This window comes from Ursus americanus, chromosome 8, assembly GCF_024610735.1.
Source record: "Ursus americanus isolate L20-20 chromosome 8, mUrsAme1.1.p, whole genome shotgun sequence".
Taxonomy (NCBI): Eukaryota; Metazoa; Chordata; class Mammalia; order Carnivora; family Ursidae; genus Ursus; species Ursus americanus.
This window is the reverse complement of record NC_142134.1, coordinates 50,745,952-50,759,963: the sequence shown is the minus strand read 5'-3', so window position 1 is coordinate 50,759,963 and position 14,012 is coordinate 50,745,952. Positions and strand designations below refer to the sequence as shown.

At 47.2% G+C, this 14,012-nt stretch overlaps 1 protein-coding gene across 18 annotated transcripts in view; it reads left to right on the top strand.

Moving 5' to 3' along the window:
- The first annotated feature begins 4,906 nt into the window (after positions 1–4,906).
- LIMCH1 (LIM and calponin homology domains 1) overlaps positions 4,907–14,012 on the top strand; it is a 320,508-nt gene continuing 311,402 nt past the window's right edge. For 9 of the 18 annotated variants that reach the window (XM_087864173.1, XM_087864172.1, XM_045816044.2 and 6 more), the window contains exon 1: positions 4,907–5,102. In XM_087864173.1, the coding sequence (XP_087720299.1) occupies positions 5,007–5,102 (96 nt within the window). In that variant the 5' untranslated portion in view covers positions 4,907–5,006. The remainder of the gene's footprint in view (positions 5,103–14,012) is intronic. The other 9 variants (XM_045816056.2, XM_045816050.2, XM_045816052.2 and 6 more) reach the window with 2 other exon arrangements.

Below are 14,012 nucleotides of genomic sequence, written 5' to 3'. Positions count from 1 at the left end.
TTTAGAGTTAATCTTTATCCAATTGATTTACCTCATTTTCTATATTAATAGATATACATATTTTCATACACGATGTCATCGAGTTATTATTATCCATTAATTTCTAAGTAGCAGGGAAGGAAGCAGATGCTTTATCAATAAAACAGCAAACCCAGAAAGGCTAAATAACATTTCACTCATGTAACATAATGAGTGACAGGGCTGGATTCAAACTTGAGCGTGGCAACTGTAAAATGTGCCCTCAGGGAGCTTAACTGACCAGCGGCCCCAGCTGCCGTGCTCTGAAGAGCAGACATTGCCATGTCTGCATTGAGTCCTGTTTCCCCTGGGCTGCTCGCAGCCAGTTACTAAATACGGCAGGGATCCTAGGGCAGGCTTTTCCTGGAAGACCCGGGACTCCTCTGGCGGCAGACTGGCTCACAGACCTCCTCGCCAAACCTTCCTTGGAGTGAAACGCAGCCTGAGATGACACTGCGCCTGACCTTCCCTCCCTCTCTTCACTTGAGGTCAGACTTGCATTGTGCTCTGACTGCTTCCCCAGCATTTTCTCTCAAAGTCATGCCCCTGATAAAATCCTTGCGCGTTTAACTCCATCTTGGTGACTCCTTCTCAGAAGACCCAGACTATCACGCCCGGTTTGTGTGACCTCAAAACCCATGCTTTTACCAAAAATAAACAAACAAACAAAAACAAAAACAAAAAAACAAAACTAAAAATGGACTAAAGATCAAAACGTAAGCTTGACAACTCTAAGACTGTTAGAAGAAACATAGGCATCAATCTTCATGACCTTGGATGAGGCAATTCTTTCCTAGCTATGACACCCAAAGCACAAGCAACAAAAGAAAAAAATAGATATCTTGGACTCCATCAAAATTAAAAGCTTTTCTGCTTCAAAGGACAACATCAAAAAAGTGAAAAGCCAACACACAGAATGGAAGAAAACATTTGCAAATTATATATCTGATAAGGAACTCCCATCTAGAATATATAAAGAACTCTTATAACTCAATGATAAAAAGAGAAATGACTCGATTAAAAGATGAACAAAGATATGAATAAACATTTCTCCCAAGAAAATGTGCAAACGGCCAATTGTACATGAAAAGAAGCTCAACATCATTAGTTGCCAAGGAAATACAAATTAAAACCACAATGAGATACCACTTCACATCCACTAAGATAGCTATAATCAAAAAATCAGAAAATATCAAGTGTTAAAAAGGAGGTGGAGAGATTGGAACCCTTCTACCCTGCTGGCGGGAATGTTAAAATGGTCCAGCCATTTTGGAAAAATGGTCTGGTAGTTTATCAAAGGTTAAATATAGAATTATTGTATGACCTAGTGATTCCACTTGGCATTTACCAAGGCAAATGAAAACATGGGTCCACACAAAAACTTGTACAGGAATGCTTATTTCAGTATTGTTCATAATAACTGAAAAGTGAAAACCACCCAAATGTCTATCAAATGACGAATGGATATACAAAACGTGGGATACCCATACAATGGCATATTATTTGCCCATAGAAAGGAATAAAGTACTGATACATGCAGCCACAAGGATGAACCTTGAAAACATTATGCTAAGTGAGAGAAACAATACACAAAGGACCACATACTGTATGATCCCATTTATATGAAATGCCCAGAAGGGGCAAATTTATAATGACAGAAAGGAGATTAGTATTGGCGAGGGTGCAGGGGCATGGGAAGTTTGGGGATGACAGCTAAAGACTATGGGGTGTCTTTTTGGAGAAATCAAAACGTTCCAACATTAATTGTGGTGATTGTTGCACAACTCAGTGAGAATACTAAAAAACAGTATGTGAATGATATCTCCATAAATCTGTCACTAAACAAATCCATGCTCCTTGAATACACTATATCCTTCATTTGGCATTTATCATAGAGCACCTTGTCTTATGGTTATTTTTTTCCAACCCAAATGTTGCTCCATACCCTCCAAATAGTGATGATCTTTAAATCGTGGTGTTTGTTCTCGATTTGGCTTCTTCATTATAGTTTCTCAAATTTCCTCCAATGGACGTATATTACTTTTATATTTGAAAATTACGTTATACAGAAATGAAAATGTTGTGCCACTAGCAAAATCATTAGCTCCTAAAGGAAAAAGTCTTGTCCCTTTGTGGATTCCTCTGGTGCTGGCACCGTCTCTTACACAAAGTGGGCGCTTAACAAAAATTTGTAAATATTCTTGATAATGGCACTAGGTTTGACCTCCATTATGGTTTTAAGTCTTTGGGTCTTTGGTAATCTAATGTGAATTTCTTATTGGTAATAGAGTCTAGGAAAAGTAGGTGTTATTTTGTGATTATAAACCTTAAACGAAAAGTATTTTCACTGAAAGAAAAAAATGTTTTAGTTTGAATGCCAGTTTCGGTAGCAGCTATTTTACAGATTTAGATGTCACCTTCATGAAATCATTTGCAAACCTTCGGGTCAGCCGGCTTCCCCTCTTCGTAGCTGCTCGCACAGCGGAACCTGCCCAAAGTGGCGTCTTCCGTTAGTGTGCTGGAATCTGTTTGTGAATTATTTACTTTGCCATGTTTCTTTGTGGAGACAAGGTCATCCGCCGACAATATTTCATTAGCCCTTTTCCTCAGCTTGTCCTCTTTACTCTTCTTTGTAATTTCTCCCCTTCCTACTTTCTGGAAAGCAGGAGGGATGGGATGCTCGGCTGGGTGATACTGAGCACTTTCTATCCGCCAGCCCCAACTTGGGTCCTTGCCCATTCAGAAATCCTGTTTTCTCCTCACAGTGATTCTGCTGAAAAGTTGCCATCTCAACCTCATTTGAGATGAGGAAACTGAGGCACACATTGTAAGTGGCAGCGTCTGGACCGGGGTTGGCAAGGCAGCGTGGTGCGTGGTTAAGGGCAGATCTGGCTCCAGGCTGTCTGGGCTGAATCCGGGCTTCAGTGCTCACCAGCCGTGGGGACCCTCCTCCCCCTTCTTTCTTCTAGCTCCTTACAGGGTTGATAATAGTCTGTTACCAGGTTGGAATAGGGAATGAGTTAGTCAATTATTTGTAAGGCACTTAGAACAGTGCCTGGCACATTCCAATGCCATATAAGTGTTTTAAAAGTAAATAAACTGAAAGCTGTCTGTCTCCAAAGCTGGTAATGGTGGAATTTCAGGCCTGCTTTTTGTTCTGTTCCCCTATTAAAGCAGCAGAATTGGGCAAAAGCTAAACTTGGACTCTGAACAGGGAACAGAGACTTAGGCGCTGAGGCACCCACAGACTTCCTGCCCTGTCATCAGCCATTCTAAAATGTGAATCCATTTGCTTTAGGTTAGCTGAGAGTACTGAGTTCTTAGGTACCAGCCCTGGGCTCACCAGTGGATGCCCACGCAGTAAACCCAGGCCGTGGCCTGCCCGTGAGCCCTTCCCCGCTTCAGGACTGGCCTAGCCTGAGGCCTCTCCCATGTTGTCATTCCCACCCGGTTCCTTCCTCACCACACTCCAGTCATGGTAGCCTTCTGTGGGTTCCTTGACCCCCACCAAGCTCATTCCTACCTCAAGGCCTTTGTACACATCTGGAAATATTTCCCCAGATTGCTGCGAGGTTAAGGTCTCTCCCATTCACGTCATCTCATCACCTAACCTTGTCAGACAAACCTTCCATGATCATCAAATTGGGCTCCCGAGCAAAACAGAAGGCAAGTAAAGTGGCTGAGAGTTCATTAGGACACAATTAGGAGGGAGTGGGCAGGGTGGGGAAACCACAATAAGATGGGGAGGCCTAGACCACCACCCGGCCTGGGGCAAGAGGGTGGGACAAGAGGAGACTGGGAACTTCAGAGATCCCAAGGGCAGGCCTCAGACAGAGCTGTAGTCCTCAGGGGATTGGTGCAGCCAATCTGCTAGACTTCTGCAGTAAAGGGGCTGCATAAATACCCCACCTCCCTTTCCTCCGTTCCCCCTCACATCCCACCTCCTTCGCATTCACCATTCACCGAGAGCCCGGACACACAGGTCAGATCAGCCTCCCAGAAGGGTGGAGAGGTAATCGGAAGTTAGCTAACACTCTCTCTTCCCGGGTCATAGTTTATCTTCTCTTTTATCTTTTTAACATACATGGTTCTCCACAATTACCTTTTGTTTTACATGTTTATTGTCTGCCGGCCCCTGTCATTCTTTCTAGAATGTAGTTATCTTGAGGGCATAGACTCTGGAGTTTTCTATTTTTCTTTCTTTTTTCATCTCTGGGTCCCCCGCGCCAACCTCAGTGCCTGATACGTAGCAGGCGCACAGTTAATATGGGTTGAATGAATCAAAAGACTGGGTTGAAGAGAAAAAGCCTTAAAGGGTGGTTTTTCTTTTTTTCTTACCGAAGGATCAGGTGACTGAACACTGCCTGGCGCCGGCACCGAGGGCCGCACCTCTTGCCCCCACTTGTGCGGCCGGGAGGGGCGGCAGGTGCGTCTAGGCCACTGCCCGCGCGTGCTCCCGCCCCGCTGTCGCCCCGCCGGCTACCCCGGGGACGTGTACGCCGCGGTGGGCGCGCGTCTCCCAGGTACCGCCCGACCCGCGGGGCTGTCCGCAGCGGGCCCGGCGCGGGGACGTGCGGGGCGGCTGGCCGAGTCCCTCTCCAGGCCGCGTTGCGGGCAGGGAGGGAGACACCCAGTGCTCACTGGCGGTTATTTTTAGTCGGTAGCTGACACCCTCCCCCCGGGGGGGGGGCGGAGCGGCCAGCGAAGGTGGGGAGAGAGGGAGCTCCCGGCGCCTCCGCGCTCGCTCCCGCCGGGGACTCGGGGCGCGGCGGAGACCCGGCGGCGCAGGGAACAGCAGCCGCGGCGTCCTCCGGCTGCGCGCCTCTCTCCTCCGGGACCTGCGCGGGGCGGGGGCGGGGCGGGCGAAGGAGGGGAGAGCGAGCGGGCGGGCGGGAAGGGGCGGGGAGCGCGCTCCTGCGGCGGCTGCGGCGGCGGCGGCCGTCCTCATCCCGGCGGCCCAGCGCTCGAGTGCACGCGGGGCTTCGCAAATGGCTTGTCCCGCTCTGGGTCTGGAAGCTCTTCAGCCTCTGCAGCCGGAGCCGCCCCCCGAGCCTGCTTTTTCTGAGGCGCAGAAGTGGATCGAGGTAGGTGCCCCCGGCTGGCGGGAGGCCTTGCAGGGGCGCCCAAAGCCGCCGACCCGCACACACAGACGACAGGTCCAGCCTCACCTCCCCCCCACTTTCTTTTGCCAGCCGCTCCGAGTCACCCGCCCGGGCCTCTGGCGAGCAGCGATGCCCCGGAGCCCTGGCGCGGGTCTCGGGCGGGGGTGGGAGTGAAGAAGGGACGCCGCAGTCTAGCTGTGCGCCTGGGGGGCAGGAAGCGGTCCCCTGCGCCTGCATCCCTCCTGCCCGCCAGCCGCGCAAATCTCAGCTCCCGCCGCTTCCACCCGGGGCCAAGGGAAGCGCAGTGCCCGCAGAAGCGCCGCAAAGGCGCAGGAAGCGCGAGACCCAGAGTGCTGTGGACGCCGCATTTCGGGGGGTCCTGCTCCCAATCTTACCTTCCTCCTCTTGACACCCCCCACCCCAAGCTCCTCCTGAGCGGAGTTGGCAGTGTCTCCACGGAAGCGCGTACCCACCAGCGCGTCTGGCTGTATTCCTGGCAGCGGGTCAGGTGTGTGAGGCTGGCCCAGCGCACAGGGCCGGGGAGCCTGCAAGACCCACCTGCGAGCGCGCCATCCGCATAGACGCTGCCCAGCCATTGGCAGCCCCCACTCCATACCAGAGGCGGCGGGGCGGGCTCCCAGGTGCCGGGTCCCCGGCCCCGCTGGCATATTTCACTTCTTAAATGACTCGGTGGCAGGCCAGGGAAATCACTGGAGCTCTCGGCTCAGTCCAGGAAGCGCTCGCTGGGTGATCCTGATTCTCGATGTCTATCTGTAGATGCAGCTTGGTGGCCCTGCGCTCCCCAAATGACGCGTCTGCCGGGAATCAGGACGCTTGGAGGGCGCGAGGGGGGAAAGGTGACCCCCCGTGATCCGTGCAGTGTGCCTCTGTTTCGCTGGATGGCCTTTCTGGAGGCCTAGCGGAAGGCGAATTTGACCCTTTCCTCGGGGACAGGCAGCCCTCCTTGCCGATAGTTCAGAGGAAGAAATGTACCGCTAAGTCATTGGCCCGGCAATGGTGAAGCCTGTTAGTACTCAGGCTGTCACTTGGTGACATCCCCCCTGTTCTTAAGATGCTGCTGGGGTAACAGAGCTACGATGGAACAGATTTGAACCTGCCCAGCTGCCTGCAGAAACCACCCGCACGTACTGGTGCCCTAATGCTCCAGCAAGAGGCCTGCCCCTTCCAGGGTTAACCTGCTCCAAGCAAGAGTGTCAGGCAGTGTTTAGAAATATCTATTATAAAAATAGGGTTAAAGAAACAGAAGAACTCAACTCTGTTGATAAAAGCCCCAATCATATCTCTCATAATTTGATGGCTCATGGCCAGTTGAGAAAAAGACCTCGGCTTATTATTTTCGATATGTGGCCGGAAAGGCTTGGGGTGTGACAGGTGCTCTCTGTGCTTCATACTTGGGCTCACAGGGACACACAGGAGACATTTGTATTCACTGGCTTAGTTGAGAGTTGGAGAGCTGTATTTTTCATCTTCTTGAACTTTATAACTCTCAGAAGAGATTTTGGATGTGGATAGTAGGTGAGATAGTAGGGAGGTGAGATTTTGGGTGTGGATAGTATCAGAGCCCGGCAATCTTGCAATTCTTGAAGGCAAGTGGTTTATCCTCAATATCTTTAATTGTAACATTGATATATAGTCTACTTAGAAACTGCCTTGTGGTATAAATTAGATGTAGGAAAGTGCACCAATTTTAAGTGCATATCTCCATGAATGCTCCCATATGCATATGTACAATTACAGCCCATACCTAGATCAAGATCTAAAACATCTCCTTCAGCCCAGAGGACCACAGCCTATTTCTAAGTAGTGGTATGTATTAGGCTAGATATTATGTGGTACAGGACATCAGCTTTTGTCCTGGTACCACTGGTTTAAAAAAAAAAAAAGTAGAAGAAGAAGAAGGTCTTCCTTGAGAAAGTAGAGCCCGCCTTAGGCCCTCTAGACAGTCTGGCATTATTCGTGATACCTTGCGGGTATGCCCATTTGAGAATGCGAAAACCGTGGGGGCGTGCGTGGCTTTAGGACTAGGCAGCCTTGGCGCTCTGCTCTGCGCGTGCATTATTGAAGCGGCCTATCTCCTTTCAGTTGCGGAGTTCGGTTTCTGGGAAAGGAGAGCTTCCCCTCCCAGGCTGTAGAAAAAGGTAATTTGCTCCCAGGAGAGATAGTGACCTCCCTTTTTCCTTCCCGGAGGTTCCTCTTGAAATGTAAATGCCGCGTCTGCAAACCGGGGGAACCCGGGAGCTGTAACAGATGGTTTTGCGCGCAGTGGCCCTGTGAACAAAGATTCCTGGGCTAATATAGCAATAATGTAGTACTTAGAGCGAGCTGAATTCCTGGGTGGATTGTTATCTCGAGACATTGCATCTCCTTTAGGGGCCCCATTGTCTTCGGCAACATCCTCATTGGAAAGGCTTTGTTTTTCACTTTTGTTTCGTCGGTGATTAAATTTCCCACAGGCTCCCCCCGCCCCCCTTTAAGTAGTCCGGAATTTCACCCTTTCAGAAAAATGTTCCCTTGGGTGCAGCAGGTTAATAAACAAACTTTGCAGCTTGTCTTTCCTCCTCAGCCCTTGGTCTTCCTTGAGTCATGTGTTGGCCAGAAAAGATTCATTCTTAAGAAAGGCTCAAGGAACAAGCTTCATGAGATCACTTGGTAGTGAGGAATTTCTCAGCCTTGGCAGTTGGAGGGCGGTGTGACTGGCAGGAAATGGTGGCCTGGGAACTGATGCTCCCACCTCAGCCCACCCCCAGCTTCTGCCTTAGCTGGCAAAGGTGAGAGCCCTAATGGAGGTCACAGACCATGTGGGAACAGCTCAGGAACACAGTGCTATTTTTTTTCTTTTTTTTAAAATGTAGCTGCAGAAGCTGCAGGTCTTAATGTGGGTTTAGGAGACTCCTAAAGGAAACAGCAAACTTCCAGTATTAATTGTGGCCACCAGCAGGTAGGGGCCTAGCTTCCTTCCACATTCCTTTTCTAGAAGGCCTTCCTAAACAAAGAGGCAATAAGGACAGCACAGGGATTAAGAGGTCAGACTTTGGAGTGGGGCGGCCTGGGTTTGAATCCTGGGTCTGCTGCCTTCTAGCTGTGTGACCTTGGCCAGACTGCGTTTCCTCCCCTTTTGGTTCTAAATTGTTTTCTTTGAAAGCTAGCTCTAGTCGTTAACCACAACAAAAATCACAAAGATATTGTTAAAGCATCTGTACAACAGGGGCACCAAGAATAGCTTACCTACCTCTAGGAGTGCTGTGGGAGTTAAATTAGTATATTGTAAATGCTCAGAAGAGTAACCAGTATTCAGGAAGTGCTGGTTGTTCTGAGTAATGGTTGGTGTTATTACCATTAATAATACTGCTGTTCTTACCACCATCACCGCTATCATCATTAACACTCCTGTGATTGCCATTATTACTGTTGTTCCTACAGCTGTTTTGGAAGAAGATCTTCAGAACCTTAAGTTTCTAACTGTAAAAAAATATAATTCAATTACCTACTGATCTCATTCCATTTTCTTACTTTATGAGCTTCGGATACCTGGCCTAGAGGTTAAGTAGATGCTATGTTACCTTGCATTAAAAGAGATTCAGGGATCAGAGCAAAACCAGTAATATCTACCATAAAATGATCCTGGTGGTCCATTCCATTAAGGCTTAGAAAATGATTCCTCAGTATTATGTCGAATATTTGTGTTTAATGCAGGGTCTTTGTTACAGAACTCCAAGCAGAGTGGTCAATGCCTCTCCTCTCGTGGACGATCCAGCATTAAGTCATTGTACAAATAGTGGCTGTCTGAGTATTCATCTCAAATGTAGCAGTGTTTTGTTCACTAAAGTTGTATCTGTTCTTGCTAGGAAAAAGAATAATTCTGCCCTTTATTTCCCTTCCTCCTTCTTCGCTTCCTTTCTTTCTTTCCTTTTTTCTTTTTCCGTTGATGATATCTATTGAGTTACAGGAGTTAGTGGGTAGATGATTCTAATTTTCTTGGTAACCACCGCCCACCCCCCCTTTGCCTCTCTGCCCACAACAATATTTATCTGTTCTAATCTGTAGTTCTTCTCTGCAGTGCCAAACACTTTCTGGAGAAACAGATGTCCCTTCAACTTGGTTTCAGTTGTGATTTGGAACAGGTTGCCAGGCCTTTGGGGAGGGGTTGGAAATTTCAACCCAACTCAGCTTCTCAACTTGAGAAGTCTCTGGACTCCTTTAACTTTAATCATGGCATGCCTGTGGGGCTTGGTGCTGAATATAATCTTATTTGTGACCTAATCCATATTTCACATGAGTGGGAACTCGTGCCGGAAGGGATCAGTTCATCATTTTGGGTCATTTCTCCCTGCCCATATAGAATTGTTTTCTTATTCAACTGGGACCTGATTTTGAAGATTAAAAGCACCGAGGGTACCGTAGAGCTCCGAGACTGAACGATGTTGTATTGTTTGGCAACAGGGAAAATTTATGAGTAGTCTTTGAGAGAACCTAGCATTTAGTGGCGGGTAACATCTGATATTTGCAATGTCATGACTAGTGAACATGCTGTACGTTATATAGTCATTCAAATTCTCCACCCCTGTGGGGACTTGATGATTCTTACCTCTTTTCACTACAGTGGGAATGTAACTTGTCATGTGCTTCTCCAGCATTGCATGGGGAGCTGAGGAAGAGGAAGAAAACCTTTTCTGGCTAGGCCAAGAAAGGAGTAGTAGTCTGAATAGATATGGAAATTAGAGGAGGCAACATCTTTCTCACAAGGACGTTTACATAATCTGGCCTGTTTGTATACAAGAGCTGCTATGACACAATGCGGTCACGTGGTAGGAGAACAGTGAGGTCCCACAGATTTGGGGAAAAGGGAAGTGGAACGGGAGGGGGAGCTGGCACTTCTTGCCCCAGCATCTCCGTGGAAACCGAGTTTGCATCGGGCGAGCTCCGAATGCGAGAGTGAGCGCTGGCCACCGATAAGGGGCAGCGTGGGGCATGGGTTCCCAGCAACTGGATCTCTTGGCCCTCTGCTCTCTGCTGGGGCATGACAATGGAGCCATGATGCAGACATCTGGCCGTGATTCCGTGGGTGGCAGTCAGTACTAGGTAGGACCAGGCAGCTCCTGGAAGTTGGCCTGGCAGCTTCTCTTTCTGCTTTGAACCATTCTGAAATTTAAGAGTGATAGGAGTAACATGGTAATGATAACGATGGTAAAGAAACTGATGCTCATGATGGTAAAAGCCAGTATTAATTGAGTGCTTACTGTGTGCCAGGCACTGGGCTAAGAAGTCTACATCTGAATGAATCCCTTATAAGTCAGTACTACTATTATCCTCATTTACTGGTGAGAAAATTGAGGCCCTGAGAGATTAAGTATCTCGCCCAAACTTTCAAGTGAGTGGCAGAAGTAGGACTTAATTAAAGCACCATTTCTTAACTTTTATGAATGTATACATCGTTAGATATCCAGAATCTGTAGTTGAGGAAATTGGGGCTTTCAGGATTAGGAAACCCGTCACCCAGTCAGTGAGTACTTACGAGAGTCAGGATTTAAATCCAGGCTGTCTGACTTGGTAGCCCTTGTTATCTGATCCCTTCACTGCTTCCCACATTAGGACCAGGTGTAGAAACTCCGGGAAGGACTGAGCTTCCTGTTTCTCTCCCTGCAGAGGCCTCCCATTCCTCGGCCCGCTTCCCCTGTACGTGGGGCAGGTTGTGGATTTCGGAAGCTGTGGGTCCCTAGACCATTCCCCGTGGCTTGTCTCTTTCAAATCTGGGTGCAGAGGGGTGTCTCTTCTCTGCTGATGGGTTTAAGCGCTGTTGGCGCATCTGAGGCCTTTAGCACAGCCCGCTCACCTTCATCTGAGACTGCTCCCCTCTGGCCAAGATCTCACCTGGGAACAGTTTTGTTGTTGAGTTCAGCCAAGAGGCAGGTCCTTCCAAGAGAGAAGATGGGCAGCCTCTCCTGCAGGTATCCAGGTCCCATCCTAAAGAACTGAAGGGTCAGAACAAAGCAGCTCTGTGACTTCTGGGAATCTTGGCTTGTGCTCGGCATCCCCGTCACCAACCTTCCAGTCTAACCTTGATCATTTCAGCCTTTATTTTCACGGTTGAGGACTGAATCATGTATCACTAGTTGATCTTTGACTAAACTACTCTCACTGGAACTAGATTTTCTTTCTTTTTTAAAAAAAATATTTAATTTATTTATGAGAGCGAGAGAGAATCTGAAGCATACTCCCCGCTGAGTGCAGAGCCTGGCACAGGGCTTGATCCCACGACCTCGAGATCATGACCTGAGCCGGAACCAAGAGTCAGTCACTTAACTGATGGAGCCACCCATGCACCCCTAGATTTTCTTTTTAAGCCCAGTTTACTCTTCTGTGGTTCAGAAAAATGTGCAAAACAATTTTATAATATTTCCCCTCATTTGTTCCTAAGGATGTGCGTGTGTTTACATTTGAAGCAAAAGAAAGGTATCAGATATGATCTTTTTGGGGTGGAGGGTTGGGTGGGGAAAAAGGATGACTTCAGTGCAGTCAAATGAGGAAAGGAAGGGATAAAAGAATTTTGTTTTTAAGTGATTGAGAAATATAAAAATTGTCTAAATTAGAGGGTTACTAGATGATACAGGAAAAAAAAAATAGTCCTGAAAAAAAATGACAAAATATTGGAAAGACTTCTGCCTGGACATGAGACGTTCTCTCTCTCTCTCTCTGCAAGGAAGAATGATGTCATGGAGTTCAGTTCTGCTGTGGTAAAATTCCATGTTTGCAGTGTTGAAAACAACACTCCCAAAGAGATCTCCTCATGAAGCTAACCCTGATGGGGTGGCTGTCGTATCTCAGGGAATTACCTTTAACATAGGGGAAAAATGAGGTGACGTAGTCATGCGACGGGCATCTAAGGAATATCTTGGTGTATATCTTTTCCCACTAAACTTATATTATCAGCAAAACTGCATCCTTAAATCTATGATGGGACCTTAAGAACAAAGCATTGGTTAGGCTGAGAAGGCTGCATGTTTCTACTGCTCTGCATTCTGCCTGTGACAGTTATCATGCTGTAGCTCATACAGGATGCAGCTTGGCCACCTGGTCAACCATAGAATTTAGAGACCTACCCCACCCATCTATCCCTAAATAGCCCATTAGGAGGCTATGTAAGAATAGACCTGCACTTGTTTTTTTTTAAGTAAATGTCAAGGGCAAAGGCTTGTGGCATTTTTATTTCCATGACCCAATACTGTTACAAAAAAATCCTCAGCCTTATTTTTCTTACCAAAGGATTGAAGTTTTATTTATTGTGCTGAGTACACATTTATTTATTGTGCTGGTAAACATTTAAAAAGAATGATATTTAAACCATTATCTTCATATACTGGGAAACTGAATGAGGGTTAGGATAGGCTGAGCCAAATGGTTTAAATACAAAAATAATACTTGGGACACTTGGCTAACACGCATTTGTAAGTTTACTTCAGTGTAAACACTAAAAATAAGCATACAGTGAAAATAAACATTAATGTGTGAATGTGTTTTAAACAAATTAAAAAATTTGTTTCCTGAGAAGTAGCTACTAAGCCCCAACAATGTGCCAGGCATAGTGCTAACAACCAGGGTTAGATGGTGGACAACAGAAACCTAATTCCCATCCACACGAAATGCACAATGTTGTGTGTGTACATGTGTGGGAGTTTAAACTACAGTACACAATGACAAATTGGGATAAGGACTATGAAGACAAAGAATGGGGGGCTTAAGAAAAAAATACTTGAGGCAGACAAGGACTCAGTGAAAGTAGTGTTTAAGCTAAGACCATTGGAGGGTGCTGAGCAGGAGAATTAGATGGATGCAGATGTATTGAGACAAGGGCTTGCATGTACATACAACACATGCTTTTACTGTGACTATGCTTTGAAAAAAGGTAGAATAGGAGCACTGTTAAAATTCTCCAGGTGTATTGAAGGTGTGTGTATGTGGAGGGGAGGGGCCGGGGAAGGGGGCTGATTCAGAAGTTATCGAATATTCTTGCAAGCCACTCAGAGTAGGGTTTGTATGATGATCCACGACACCTCTTAGGACCCAGGCACAGATAAATCAAGACCTCCTCTTGAATGAGAAATGGCAGAGAGAATGTTGGGATTTATTTTTTGAGCCTGGACTCTGGGATTAAAATTCTTCTTCTTCTTCTTCTTTTTTTTTAAGATTTTAGTTATGAATTTGACAGAGAGAGAGAGAGCACAAGCAGGGGGAGCAGCAGAGGGAGAGGGATAGGGAGAAAGAGACTCCCCACTGAGCAGGGAGCCCGATGCGGGACTCAATCCCAGGACCTGGGCCAAAGGCAGACGCTTAACCAACTGAGCCACCCAGGTGCTCCTGGGATTAAAATTCTTATACAATAGGGGGTACCTGGGTGGCACAGCGGTTGGGCGTCTGCCTTCGGCTCAGGGCGTGATCCCGGCGTTATGGGATCGAGCCCCACATCAGGCTCCTCCGCTATGAGCCTGCTTCTTCCTCTCCCACTCCCCCTGCTTGTGTTCCCTCTCTTGCTGGCTATCTCTGTCTCTGTCGAATAAATAAATAAAATCTTAAAAAAAAATTCTTATACAATAGAAGCTGTCCTCCACTCTGAGGTAAGAGGCTTGCAAGAAGCCTGCCTTCCTTTCAGTGAGTGAGCAGAGTGATTTTGTATAAGACTGGGTGATGACCTGTAGATGTCCTCTAATTTGGGAACTTGCCCCAGACTCCTCTAAAAGAAGGGACTTTATAAACTAATAAAGTTATGTGCCATTTGGGGACCCCAGAGGTTGTAAACTCTGGAGGTCTGTGACTTTGGTTTTTTTCAGCACTTGAACCCAACATCCCTACACCCCCTTCTGGATGGTTCAACATGGC